This window comes from Idiotropiscis lumnitzeri, chromosome 4, assembly GCF_059441095.1.
Source record: "Idiotropiscis lumnitzeri isolate Australia: NSW breed Sydney's pygmy pipehorse chromosome 4, RoL_Ilum_1.0, whole genome shotgun sequence".
Taxonomy (NCBI): domain Eukaryota; kingdom Metazoa; phylum Chordata; class Actinopteri; order Syngnathiformes; family Syngnathidae; genus Idiotropiscis; species Idiotropiscis lumnitzeri.
In genome coordinates, this window is record NC_142394.1 from 25,499,988 (window position 1) to 25,513,851 (window position 13,864).

The 13,864-nt window shown below is 42.3% G+C and overlaps 2 protein-coding genes and 1 non-coding gene across 3 annotated transcripts in view; 2 read left to right on the forward strand and 1 right to left on the reverse strand.

The window, feature by feature from the left end:
* The first annotated feature begins 1,890 nt into the window (after nt 1-1,890).
* On the forward strand, nt 1,891-5,723 carry c4h4orf54 (chromosome 4 C4orf54 homolog). Its single transcript, XM_088294552.1, has one exon. The coding sequence runs from the start codon at nt 1,891-1,893 to the stop codon at nt 5,578-5,580; it is 3,690 nt and encodes a 1,229-aa protein (XP_088150678.1). The 3' UTR covers nt 5,581-5,723.
* Nucleotides 5,724-8,212: 2,489 nt separating this feature from the next.
* Nucleotides 8,213-8,295, reverse strand: trnas-uga (transfer RNA serine (anticodon UGA)). Its single transcript has one exon. It is a non-coding gene; the product is annotated as a tRNA-Ser (tRNA).
* Nucleotides 8,296-8,913: 618 nt separating this feature from the next.
* The window catches only part of zanl (zonadhesin, like), a 47,255-nt gene continuing 42,304 nt past the window's right edge, over nt 8,914-13,864 (forward strand). The window contains 3 exon segments of the mRNA XM_088293506.1: nt 8,914-8,965; nt 12,663-12,812; nt 12,892-13,160. Of these exon segments, the coding sequence (XP_088149632.1) occupies nt 8,914-8,965; nt 12,663-12,812; nt 12,892-13,160 (471 nt within the window).

Here is a 13,864-nt window from a genome sequence, read left to right on the forward strand (position 1 = left end):
CTGTCCACTCTTTCTCCGTCCTTTCTTTTATATGCTTAGTGACAGCGCCACCCAGTGCTCAACACAAGTAACGCATGCAACCGTTTGTCCCATATTTGGCTTCTATATTCCTTGTCTTCTGAATCCAGCCCTGCTCTGTGTAGATTCTTCGTATTTTCGTAGATGCAGCATTGGTCCATTCTCATATTTCAAAGCCCAAGCCAACCTCTAAGCGGACGTAGACGATGATTTACTTGCCGGTTAGTCACCACAAAGGCGAATTTTCTACTTTGTATTTGATTTTAATTGATTTAAAAATTGTTCAATTTGCCTGAAGGTTTTCAATATGAAATACCAAAGGAAGTCAAAAGACCCGGAACTGCTGGCAAAGGAAGGGTAAGAACACAGCTTTCTCTCAGTTAAACATTTGATTTAATTTGAAGGGGCCATTTTAGGGTCATTTTGGCCATTTCACGTGCGTGACAATGTTTTGGCTTCGCAACAACATGAAGTCGGCCATTTAGGTTTAAAGGTAAAACTTTCCTCGTCATTTCATGGAAATTCTTTTGTACTCTTTTAAACGCAATCCATATCATCCTGTGAAAGCTCGCTGTATGATGTGACTCTAAAAAGTTATGAGGAACAAATGACACTTTATCACCCGCTCGCCCAACCCACATGACACATACACTTGGCTGCTAATGCTAATGCTAATGCTAAGTGACAGCTGTAAAACAAATCAAGAGAATTTTTCCAAGCACTGGCAAGCTCACTTCCTCTTGTCTGAAAGGTCATCCAAGGCCTTGTAAACATTTGTTTTCACTTTGCATCATTTTAACAAGTAAATACTTTCAATAATGTGAATATTATACAGAATGATCATGAGAAGAAAAAAATACATTTGACCTTAAAATATCAATTTAAAAGAACTTAATTGCATATTAAAATACATTTGCAATGATTAAATATTGCATATGAATAATATTATTACTTCTACATTAACATCCATTTTTGGCCACAATTTTTTAATGCGTTCTCCAGAAGTAACATTATCCTCAAGTCCTGTAGTTGGACTCCAATACTGTGCTAAATAAAGCACCCGTGTGCGTAAACAGAAACCCCCGCCCTAGAATGCAAATGGTAGCGTCCTATCCATTCAATATCATACGTCCCAAACGATAATGCAGACAAATACATGTTTTGGCTTAATTATTATATTTAAGGGCGCTTAATTATTTTTTAATGGTGATGTGGAAGTGGAAATGGAACGAGACCTGCTGTGAACAGCAATAAATAAATAAATAAATAAAAAATCACGCCCCATACTATTACCAGCGAGCACCACCAACCTGACTAAATTTGCTCCTCCCCAAAATTCAAAGATATTAAAATGTCGAGATGTATCACTTGGAACAAACTTCCTTGACACCAATTTCTACTTTGCTGTAAATTCAGACTTTGGTGCTATCTTCTGGCTTCTTGGGCTACAAGCGAAAGAGTCCCCCCCCCCCCATATGCCACGTCTTAGTCATTGGAGGGGCAGTATAATACATTTAAACAGGCAAACAAAGTTGAGTCTCACAACTTAGTGCCTAAGTAAGCTGCAGCATATCGGTTGTTTTTTTTTTTCAATCTTCACACAGGCTCCCATTTAATTAAAGATTGATTAATTCAGTCCAGATTTTGCCTGTAGTGCTTGAGAACAACATGGACGGATGAGTTCATTTTGAGGAAGGCCTGCCATTGGTGAACATCTTAGAGTATCATGTGGCCCAGACAGGAGTTAATAATGTCTCACCCCCTTTTTTATACTCTTCCATGTCAGCTGGAATGGGGTAGGGGGGTGTTTAGCGCGCCACACCGTCTGCAGCAGCAGCACCCTGGGGTGCTCTCACTCCCGGCGCTGAAGCCATGAAGAATGAACAAAGCCACGCCGTGAGTCCTCTGCCGCAGCCTACAAGCCTCCGGGAGGTGACGGATCTCCTCCAAATTGTAGATTCCAGCAGGAAGTCGAGTGAATTTGATCACTTGAAGCAGGACAGTGAAGACGTGGGTCAACAAATGTCCGATTTGGGAATTGAAACAGACTCCGATGAGTGCGAGGATGAGGATGACGACGACGTAACTGTGTTGACCGAGGATGAGTCTCATTACATCACCACGCACGCCATCCGGCTCTCGGAGTTGTCCGACGGCCACGACGGCGACTCGGACCCGGGTGCCGGCTCCTCCTCCTCATCCACGTGGGGCGCGGAGGATGGCCAGCAGGTGTTCTCCTTTGTGGATTATGCCTCGTTCGACTGCAATGGGTTGCTGATGATGAAGAAGGGGGGGGACGCAGCGATCAGCAGTCTGCGTGAAAGCGATCCGTCCTTGCAGTTTGGCGCTTGTGGTGCGGGTGGTGGACAGGTCCACCCGTCAATCAAAACCACTTTGCGTGCTATAAATGACCCGATCCAAGAAAATACTGTTTATCATGCCAAAGACGCCGGCGATACGAGCCCCACGGCGGTGGGGGGAGTGGATGGGAACATTGAGGGGCTGCATGATAGGGCGAAGGGTGTCATTCCCACACCGGGCAGCAAATTGCAAGCAAAGGAAAGCACAGAATATTCCAGTTGTGCTTCTAGCGAGCTGGACGACGCTGACAAGGAGGTGCGCAACCTGACGGCCAGATCCTTCAAGAGCCTGGCTTATCCTTACTTGGATGCCATCAACTTCAGCACCTCCAGTGAGTCTTCCACATCCGAACGCGGGATCAACAAATGGTCCACGTTTGTTGACCTGAAGTACTCCAACGTGAGCCAGAGTCTTCTTTCCCAGCCAACAGCTGAAAGGGGGGCAAATAGCACTGATTTTGTTGAGCAGCTGAATGGAAATGGAGCTCCTCACCGTGCGTCGACCACTAAGAAAATAGAACTAATGAGGAAGTTTGGTCAAGGACACAGCGGGATGATACGACTTACAGAGACCCTGAATTTTCACTGCAACGTAAAATCGGGAATGTCCGCAGGAGAAAGGCGCGATAATGTCGCTCCAAACCCCACGGGAGTGGGATCACGTTCCACGGATGAGGTTACCGTTAACAGTTCGCAGGGCAGCAGGGGGAGAGAGGCCACTGCTAAGTTGAAAAGCATGGAGTGCACTCACAAGAAAGCCATCTTCGCGTCCAACGTGATTCAGAATGTGCTTTCCAAAAAGATGCAGTTTGAGCAGGAGCGCCGGATGGAAAGGGGGGAGGTAAGGGAGCCTCACCACAAGGGTGACTGCCACAGGAGCAAGGGGGTGCAAAGACAGAGCTCCAAACTCTCTGAGAGCAACTCTGACAGTGCGGAGGACTTGGCCGACATGGATTGCGGCTCGAGACGCGACTCTCTGGTGCAAGACGCTCAGTCGGAGGCGCCGGCTAAAGCAATGGATGCTAAAAGGGGCGCAATGGAAGCGTCCAAGGGGACTTTGCTTCACAGCCAAAATAGCGCCTTCAGATGCTGGAGGAATGAAGAGCTAGAATTTCCAAAGGACCGTAAAAACGATAAAACTCGAGAAGAGATGGCACCTCCAGAGGGAATGGGGGATCGGTACTCAGCGAGCGGTGGCAAACTGACTAAAAAGTCACATTTGTTTGTGCCAAACATCCAACGCGTAGCCAGTAGCGGGGTGATGGAGAGGGATCTCCAGCTCGAATCTGACTACACTTTAAACATAGCAAACTCCAGGAGTGGGGCCGCGTCCAAATCCCCAGAAATTAAAATTAATCTCCAGAGCTGTAACACAGCCGGTTTGATCAGACCTGATGAGTCCAAAGGCCAGGGGGTCCTGGCTGCAGCTTTGAAGGGTGAGTCCTCGGATAAAGTGCCGCATTTTATGGTTCGAGACATTCGAGATGGTAAAGGAAAGCTGCAGACGCCCATACACCAAGTTCGAGACGTGCGTAAATTAGTTAAAAGCTCCTATCACTTTGTTTCATTGGATCATAAATCCAATTTTGCCACTGCTGACAGCCACCAAGACTGCCAACATCCTACATCTGTTTCCCCCATTGTGATAAAATGCCAGTCAGTGAATACAAACAGCAGCAAATGTGACTTATCTGAAGATAGATCCTCTCCAGAGGCCACAAAAAATTCAGTAATGCAAAGAGTGGACGGGAAAGCGCTCCCACGGATCATGGATAATCCCCTAGAGGAGATGAGTTTAAGAATTGAAAGCAGATTGGCTTCAAAGAAAGACAAAGTGTCCGAGGTTACTGATAAGCAACAAATGTCGAACCAAGGGGCTTTGGAAAAGCTTCAGGCAGCAGTGAAAACAATGGAACAGCTTTATGTGTTTGACAAAAATGAATGGAAAAGGAAAAATAAGCCGCGGCACCTGATGGACAGCCATGTGCTCTCACTGATTACAAGTGAGGAGAACAGTGAGGAGGAAGCACTAAGAGGCTCCACTGTGGAGAAAATAGCGATAAGGGAGTCATACCCCAACTTGAACGAGACGCCACCAGCCGTGGCAGGTGAGAGATGGCTAAGGACTGCTGCAGATTCAGACGACCGCCTCAAAACCAGGTTGGCGGCCGCTCCTCTCAGTTCTAGCCTCAAGGCATCTGCGGGCACCACCATGGGTGTTACCGTGAAGACGCCGCAGCCGAACAACGCCGCGCCTGTGTCTAACACCACCAAAACGTTTGCCCCCAAGTCGCCAAAATTACCCATGTCCTTGAACGTCCACCCGACGAAGACATGCGGTGAGTCAAACGAAATTGTGGCCGTGGAGCAGAACTCTGATAATGAGAACTACATAACCATTCCGGTCAAGTCTCATGCCAACGGCAGTAAAGAAGGCTCGTCTGTGTTTACGGGCCAGTCCCACCCAACCAGTCTTCCCTTCCACATCCCCACATCAGCCACTAAAGGTCAGGAGGAGCAGTCCCAGAGAAGCTCCAACACTGCTTCGGCAACCCACTCACCCGATGTCCTCCCTGCAACCATTTATCACTCCATGCCCTTGGGTATGTCCGCAAGTCAGCCACAGGTGTACTGTTTCTCCCCTGCAATCACCCCTGCACCTGTACTAGACCCATTCCAGGCCACACAGAGGAAGATGCTCCTGGATCCCACCAGTGGAAGCTACTACCTGGTAGATACCCCGGTTCCACCAGCCACACGACGCCTCTTTGACCCCGAAACAGGACACTTTGTTGAGGTACCCATGCCCCAACCTCCCATGACACCCGTTCCCATGCCAATTTCCCCTTTGGCCCTGGGTTCTGCTGCCTACGGACACACCTACATGATCTACCCCGGTTTCATGACGTCACCCCCTCTGATTTCGACCCGGACGCTTGTGCAGCCGCAGATGCTGGCCGACACCAGTGAGAAGGCATCGCCTCACCAGTCGGATAGCATGTACATGGAGACCCCCTTATACATGACCACTGGAAAGGTGGCATCAGGGACGCCAAATGTGGTCAATATCGCCAGACCGCAGCAGGGCATCAGTGCAGGCAAGCAGCCGGTCGTCAGCATCACGTCGCAGCAGGGGCCCCGGATTATTGCCCCGCCCTCGTTTGACGGGACAACCATGAGCTTTGTGGTAGAGCACAGGTGAAAAAGAAGTGAGTCCTCTTATTCATATCCCACAAAAGGGACACATTAATTTCTAATACACTTCATGACAAACTGTTCTCATTGTCATACCTGAATTGTCATGAATCGACATGAAAAAACCCTAAGCGAGTATCCTTAATTTGATTAAGTAGCAAGGTGGGTACGTAGCCAAGTTGAAGGCCAGAGAGTTAGAGTGCGTATAAAAAGGTAGAAGAATCGGTTGTTTGATGCCTAGTGCCTAGTCAAATGTGTTGATAGGGAGTTACGTAGGCAGATAGAAAGTGCAACAGAGGACCCAAGGGCAGCTTCAGATTCGCTGGGATGCCTTCAGCTGTTGCTTAATGTCAAGAAGCCGCTTAGTCGGGTGGCGGCAGGTTCAGCGGGCTTTTTATAGGAGACGGCAAGAGTGACAAGTCAAATTCTCCCGGCTTCCGATCAACACCAATTATATAAACACAGCATGCAACGTGGTTGCTGCCCTTTCTTGTCAGACCCGCATACCGAGGGGTAGGACTGTATGCATGTTATTTTAACTTGGGCCAAACACAATTGCAGCATCGGTTAGGTCGATATGTAGGTTCAGTGTAGAAGTAGGGTAGTAAGCAAGTATTTAGTTGGTAGGTAGAGTAAAAAATTGTAAGTTGGTAAGACCAAGAAAGTTGAAAGGTTGTTAACTCAAAAGTAGGTAGATTGTTACGTAGGTTGTTATGAAAGCGGGGGTTTTGCTTGCAGTATTTAGTTGGAAAGTGGATGTTAGCTAAGTTTGTATGTAGATTGGTAGATAGCAAGGTAGAAAAGTTTGTATAATTGGTAGGTGAGCATGTATGCAAGTGGGCTGCCTAGTTGGTTGGTAAATCAGTATGTTTTACGTTGGAAGGTAGTTAAGTAATGTTAGTTACATTCTGTAAGTCAGTCAGTAGCTGAGTATATATAGTTGGTAGGTAAGTATGTTGGAAAGTTGGTTGGTTGGTAAGTACTTCGTTGGCTGTAGATATAGCTTGGCAACAAGGTCGGTAGTGTAGGGAGGTGTGCAAGTCAGCTGGTAGATTAGTAGGCGAAATTGGATTTACTTGGTAGTAGGTACATTAAGTAAGTTGGTCAGTATGTACTGTAGTATTTAGTTGGTAGGTAGGAAAATAGGTTTCAAGTAGGTTGTGTCTAGGTGGTAGGTAGTCAAGCAAGTATCTACTTGGTTGATATGAAGGAAATTATTTACTTGGTATAGATGGTTGGTCAAATGGGTAAGTTGTAGGTAGGTTGGTTGCTCATGTAAATGCTGCTGCAGCCCTTGACTCCTTTTCTCTTGTGTTTTCTAAGCAGGCTGGAAGACGTGCGTGGACATGTCACTCTTCTGGATTGGATTGCTTTAGTTTCAGTGTCTCCTCTCTGTGTCGGAATGACTGGATAATACGGTGAAATGTATACAGTAGATGTTTTATATGACTGTCATTGTTGTTTTCAGGTTGATGTTGCAAACAGATCAGGATTTAATAACATGTTCATATGCATATATACTGACTCATGTAGTTTATAACGTGAGATGGGAACGGCTCACGGAAAGCGGGAGATGAGTGGCGTGTTGCAATTTGGATGGGAAGGTGAGCAGCGTTGCTTGAGAGCATTGAACATGTTAAATGGGAAAAAATGTGAAGGAAATCTTAATGAAATCCATATTTTTGTTTTCTCACTTCACATTTGCACGTCAGCAACCTGATGACTTGTGTTCATATCTGGAAAAGCGTTTCAATAAACTTTTTACCCACCCCCACGCTTGCTCCCCCCCCCCTTTGGTTCAGTTTATGTCTGTCTGCGTGGAATATATAACATTTTATGCTAAATTTTATTACGGTTAAGGTGTTAATTGTATCTAAATAATGCTGAATAAAATGTCGATTCAAATTTACTGAGCCACTTGTCTGTATTTGGGCTTCAGATTTTTTTTCTCAAAGATATTTATTTTAGTTCTGTTGAACTTAATTAGATGTGAGGTGTTCATGTACCACCCATTAAGAAAAAAATATTTTATAATTATATTTTATGCAGTAACTCATGTTTATTTTGGGTACAGCAGTTATTTTTTTCCTAAAAAGTATTTCTGTAATACATCCTTTTTTAAATCCCCACAACCACAATACCTTTTTTTGAAATATCAGTACTTTTCTATTTAGTTAGCAGTTGTGACTGGTTGTTCCTAGACCTGTCTTGATGTATCAGTTGCTTTGCACTTCCTCTGGTCCTTTTATGTAATATAGGACTGGTGTTTTACAACTTGACTCAACTTGAAACTTTTTTGGGGGGACGGGGCAGAGCCATGATTTAAACACCAGTTAAAATAACTCTGATTTTTATTTTCTTTGTATTTTTACAATGGTGTAGGCAGATCATAGTCATAATACACAGAGAAACAAAGTTGTAGTCTTATGGGGAAAAAAGGTTGTAGAAAGGATTATTTTAACATTTGAAGTTAGTCTTGCAATGCAAAACGCCTATGCTGTAAGCATGGTTCGAACTTACGCGAAAATAATGGATTATTTTAAAATGTGACTTTTGGCCTTAAAAAAGCACACTAGCGCTGCGAAAAATAATGGATTATTTTAAAATATGAATTTTGGCCTTAAAAAGAAGTACACTGTCGCTGCGAGCAGGGTTCGAACCTGCGCGGGAAGATCCCATTGGATTTCAAGTCCAACGCCTTAAACCACTCGGCCATCGCAGCTGTGATGTCCATGACTATTGGCATACGCTTTTAACACAGGTTTTCTCACAGAGGATTTTATTTTTTATATTTTTTTAATAAATATTTTTTTTCGAATTAGAGTAAACCCAGTCTACGATCGTACCTCTCTGTCCGCCCGTCAGATAGTGGAATTTCCAGCACACCTACGACGTATTTCTGTCAAAGTCAAACGACGTATCACTCGCCTGTGATAAGTGAAGACGTAATTAGATTTCTTAAAAAATATTTGAATGAGAAACACTTCCAGGTCATGATTATATACACGAATTTCATGACAAATAGAATTATAAAAAAGTCGTCTCACCCAGGACCCCTGAGACGTTTTATGGTTGCCCCTCGACGTGCCGGTAGTAAACTTATATCACATTGTTACACACTCAAATCACCACTGTTCTTGCTTTTCAAGCAACACACAAAGAGCGAATAAGTACTGTAGTTTTAAAGTTTACATTTAGCCACGTTTTACGTGTGTATTGGTTAGTAAATTTGACAAAACCAAACTGCATTTGAACGCACCTGGGGCTGCGAGAAACCTCACAAGGTGGACGCTTTTAATTTTGTTCTAGTGGACATGAAGATGGACGCCTTCTTAACAAGATGGGCACTGTGGAGTTTGATGCGGCATTCAGCGCTCAAGCAAAGAAACCAGGTAAACATTAACTAATGTGACAACGGTTGTGCTGTCATAGGCAAGTTAGTTAACTGACTTCTTGTAAATCGTAAAATGGCCGCCTTTTGGGAGAACTATACGTTAAAAATCGCACTTAAATTTTTTTAGCAATTCACATTTTATAAATTCAAAGACTCCCTTTCTAAACTTGTATTGTATTGTGTGTGTGTGTGTGTGTATGCGTATGTGTATGCGTATGTGTATTTGTATATATATATATATATATATATATATATTTATTAGGGCTGTCAAAATTAAAGCATTAACTCAGGTGATTAATCCCCAAAAATTTAACTCAGGTTACTCAGTTTGATTTACTTAAAAAATAATGTGCATACTTTGCAAATATTGTGCCATATTAGCTGTCTTTAGCAGGTCTCAGAACAAAACACTGTGTTTAAGTTACCACTGGGCCTTGCAAACCAACACTGCTGGAGTGTGGCACTTGTGGGCAGTTTTGAGAAATGTTTCGAAAATTAATGTCTGCAAAGATGTCTCCATTTAGCTCGTATCCAAGAATCCAAGAAAGCTATTAGAACAGTCCTTGAATTAAATATACTTCATATTTGGTGATTTTGCATCACCAAGATATTATTCAAGTAAATATCTGTTATAAGCTTTGCAAAAAATAGTAGTTGAAAATGTGATTAATCACAATTAATCATGGATTTTTTTGTGATTAATTAGTTTAAAAAAAATTCACTTGACAGCACTAATATATGCTGCAGCCTATCCCAGCTGTCTTTGGGCAGTCGGCAGGGTACATTCTTGACTGGTTGCCAGTCAATCGCAGGGCACACAAAGACATTAAACCATCCTCAATCACACTCGTACCTAGGGACAAATTAGTGTTCAATCAACCTACCATGCATGTTTTTAATTGTGGGAGGAAATTGGAGTACCACAAAGGAAGACTGGAGCCGGAGTTGAACCGGCGACCTCTGCGGCTAACCAGCCGGTCATGTGCCGTGTGTTAGGGGTGGGGTGGACGAAGGAGAGTTGTGTCAGATGAAAAGTGAAAGTGAACATGTCTGTCACGTGTTTGATAACAGCTGGCAACACAACAGTCCGACGAAGCAAATTTTTGTCCAAAATCTCGATTAATGACTAAAATACTCCAACTTCAATTGTAAAAACTCCCTACACAAATTCAGATTTTTTTTCCTAGATTAGCACACATTAAAATACCAGGAGTAAAACTTAAATTTACCTGGAAAAAAGGTCATTTTGGGGGGTGGAAATGTTTTGCCTCTGACGTTACAAAAATGTTGTTGCCTTTTTTTTAACACAAAGTACAAGGCACGTTTTTCTTTCCTGCAAATTTTTATTTGAATGACAAATTATACAACACCAGGTTTGTTATAAAGAAAATCCCGAGACATTGTCTGGAAAACTGGTTGAATTTGAGATTATATAACATTAGCGCTGTTTTACAACACAATACGAGGCACATTTTGACACATTTATTCGCATTATTCAATGAGACAATCGGGATGTTTATGTGCACGAATCAAACTTGGTTTATGCTCACAGTAGAAATTGGTAATTTATAAACTAATATCTGCTGGGCATCTACACTCACTATGTGAAGTGCTTCATCCTGTCCATATCAAGCACTGTTACTTATTGACACATTTTGCAACTATCAGAGTATACAGTACAATTTCCACCCAATAAACGTTCACGGCGCAAGTACGATACTGTGCGTGACTATAAAATTCTCCCACTGTGTCCGTGTGTCTTCATCCCCTGCTAACTGCACAGTTAGCCATGGATGCAATGCGGTTTCTTATTTTGCTACTATGGATGTGTCCACTGACAAAGCAGCAGAGGTGAGTCCCAAACTGAGAATGGTCAGAAGGAAATAACTTTAAAACAAACAAACAAACAAACAAAAAAAATCATCTTCGGAGATAAATCATTTAAATATAGTATTAACATTTTTTCCCCAAAATGTTTTATTTGATAATGTTGCGGCAGTGCACCTTTATTTTATTTAGATTTAATTTAAATAGTGTTTAAAATAAACATAATTTAAGTTACTACCTGTTTTTGTCGTGTTTGATTCTTTCAATCAACAGTTTTTTTCAATGCATGAGTACTCTTTGAATTACAAAGACATTTGTTTATTTTGGTGGGGGGATGGGGGGCTTCATGCCTTTTCTTTTGCCGGTCCTTCCCTATGGATTGACCTCAACAATAAATGTGAGGCAAGCCCGCTCTCTGTCCAATTTTAAAACCCGTTTGAAGACACATTTTTATTCTTTAGCTTTCGACTCAACGTTAGACTGTTTCAGTTCCGCTGTATCTATTGTATATGTGTTTGTGTTTTAATGTATTTACGTGTTTTAATTTGTGTTCTAATTTACCGCTATTTATATTCCACCATATGGGAAAGCGTTTTGTTACAGCTCCAGCGGTTGTGAAATACGCAATATGAATAAAGTTGTATTGTATTGGATTAAATGATATCATACCATTTTAAAAATGATGACTAGTGTTCTGCTCTCTTAAAATATTAACTGCTTTATCAAATTTAATTTCACCAATAATTAGTAATGATTCACAAGGATTTTTTTTTACTTATGTATTTTAAAAGTTACTACACGTAAACCGGTGCTGTTTTGATAATCTTGCAAATAATCTGAAGTCCTGATCTATTTTACTGACCGATTGAAGACGATTTTTTAATTTGATTTGAAATGGAAATCAAATTTCACTCACCTAAAATGGTATATCTTGTTAAAGTACAATAATTTCTATATTGTACAATTACTGTATGAAAAGGATAACTTGCAATTCAGTGTTCTGATCACCTTTAAAAATATTTATAAAACGACATCACACTATTTATTATTACTAATCATTTACACATAATTGCACATCGTGGTCTTGTATTAATACAAATTTTCCATACATTTGTATTTTTTTTATACTTTTTTTTTTTACCTGATCTTGAAGTGAAATTGTTATGCGATAAAGAATTCAAATCATAGATATTTCTCATAAATTTGTTCGTTAAATATAGGTGTGCCTCTAGAGTAAATGAGTCCAATTTAGGCGGGACATGTTTAATAATTGATATGTGTCCTTCTCTTTTAGCCTCCAGAGTGTGCCAACCAACGATGGTGAGTTAAAGAATGAGTTTTGTTAGCACGTGACGAATGGTTGCCATTCTGTGACGACCGAGTAACATTTCATTAAACAATAAAAATTTGCAATATCGATATAAACAAAACATTTTAAAATAACTACAACCCACCTACACGTACACTTAAGACACACTTTAAAACACCAGTGACAGACAGATACATATTAAAAAAAAATAAAAAACTAACACTACAGCAAGGGGTGTGAACCACCGCTGTTGAGTGGGAAACAGTGTACATGGGGGCTCAACTGCAAGAATAAATAATATTGGATGGAGAGCCAAAAGTAAACAAGCAGTCTAAGAAAATTTGACCTGTGGATTAGACTGTGTGTCAATAAGGGGAAATAATAGAGGTTATTTGTCATTTGAGGTGGAACTTTCCAAAATAAGAGGTCAAGCACTATAGAAGACTGCGGAACTGGCCATGTTGGACAGCTGGAATCGGCTCCAGCTCAACTGGGGGAGACCCTTCTTTGCCGAGCCCAGCTCTAGCTTTTTATTGATTCCCTTGTTCCGTCTCCCCAGCTGTCGTGCTGACGTCCTGCAACTTCAACAACAATAGCGACCCATTCTGCGGCTTCCTTCAAGACTCGTCAGACGGTGGCGACTGGACCAGGCACAAAGGTCCAACCCCGACACCTGGCACGGGTCCTCCGGGCGATTACCCAGATGGAAGTCAGTACTGCACCTGAGTGGTAGTCAACACTAAAATCATTTGTAAAAAAAAAAAAATCCAATGCAATTTCTTTCCCAGAGGGATTCTACATCTACCAGGAATGCGACAATGTGCCAAATGGGCGTAACACTCGTCTGCTGAGTCCCACGATCTTCTTGATCGCGGAGGCTCAGATCTGCGTCCAGTTCCGATATTACATGTACGGCTTGGACCGTTCCAATGTGTTGAGGCTACTGGTGAAGAGGCCGAATGGTGAGCAAGAGCTGTGGAAAAAAACTGGTTTCCAGAGTCCATCATGGCTGAAGGGTGCCGTGACTGTGTCCAGTTCAAGCGATCAGGAACACACTGTGAGTGATTTCTTACAAGCAAAGCACATACAATACTTTGTGGCTTCAAATGCAGGTTGAGGGTTTGAAATCAGAAGAAATTTTTAGTGACTAGCATTAAGCGTAGTTTTAAAGGTTGAAATTGGGATTAGGACTGAGAGTTAGTGTTAGGACTAAGAGGTTGGATGAGTGGGGCAGCGGTCTAAGGTTTGGTTGGGTTAAGGGGGTAAGATAAGGGGTTGGGTTTATAGTTGGGCATACAGGTTTGGAGTGGGATTAGTTTGTGTTTGGTTAAGGGTTAGAGTTAAGTGTGTGTGTGTTTGGAGTTGGGTCAAAGCTGGGGTTGGGAGTAGGGTTAGAGACAGAGGTTTAAGGTTTCGAGTAAAGTTAGATCAGAGGACGAGGCTCCACATTTGAACAATGCATGTGAAGCTGGTGTGGGTGAGGACTTAGGGTTCAGTTTAGAATTTGGGGCGATGGGTTTGGCGTAAGACTCAAGTTTGGTAAAGGGTTAAAGTTGAGGTTTGCGCTACAGTTGAGGAGAGGCTATTGCTTTGTTCAGTCGCAGTTCAACCATTTGCCCTTGTATTGTTTTATAGCCATCATAAAATCACAGCCGTGTTAACAATTATGGTTGTTAGGGAATCACTGAGGTTGTGCCACACCCCAGCCATACTTGATAACGCTATTCAACATGTTTGCACTGGTTCAAAGTAACACATGGC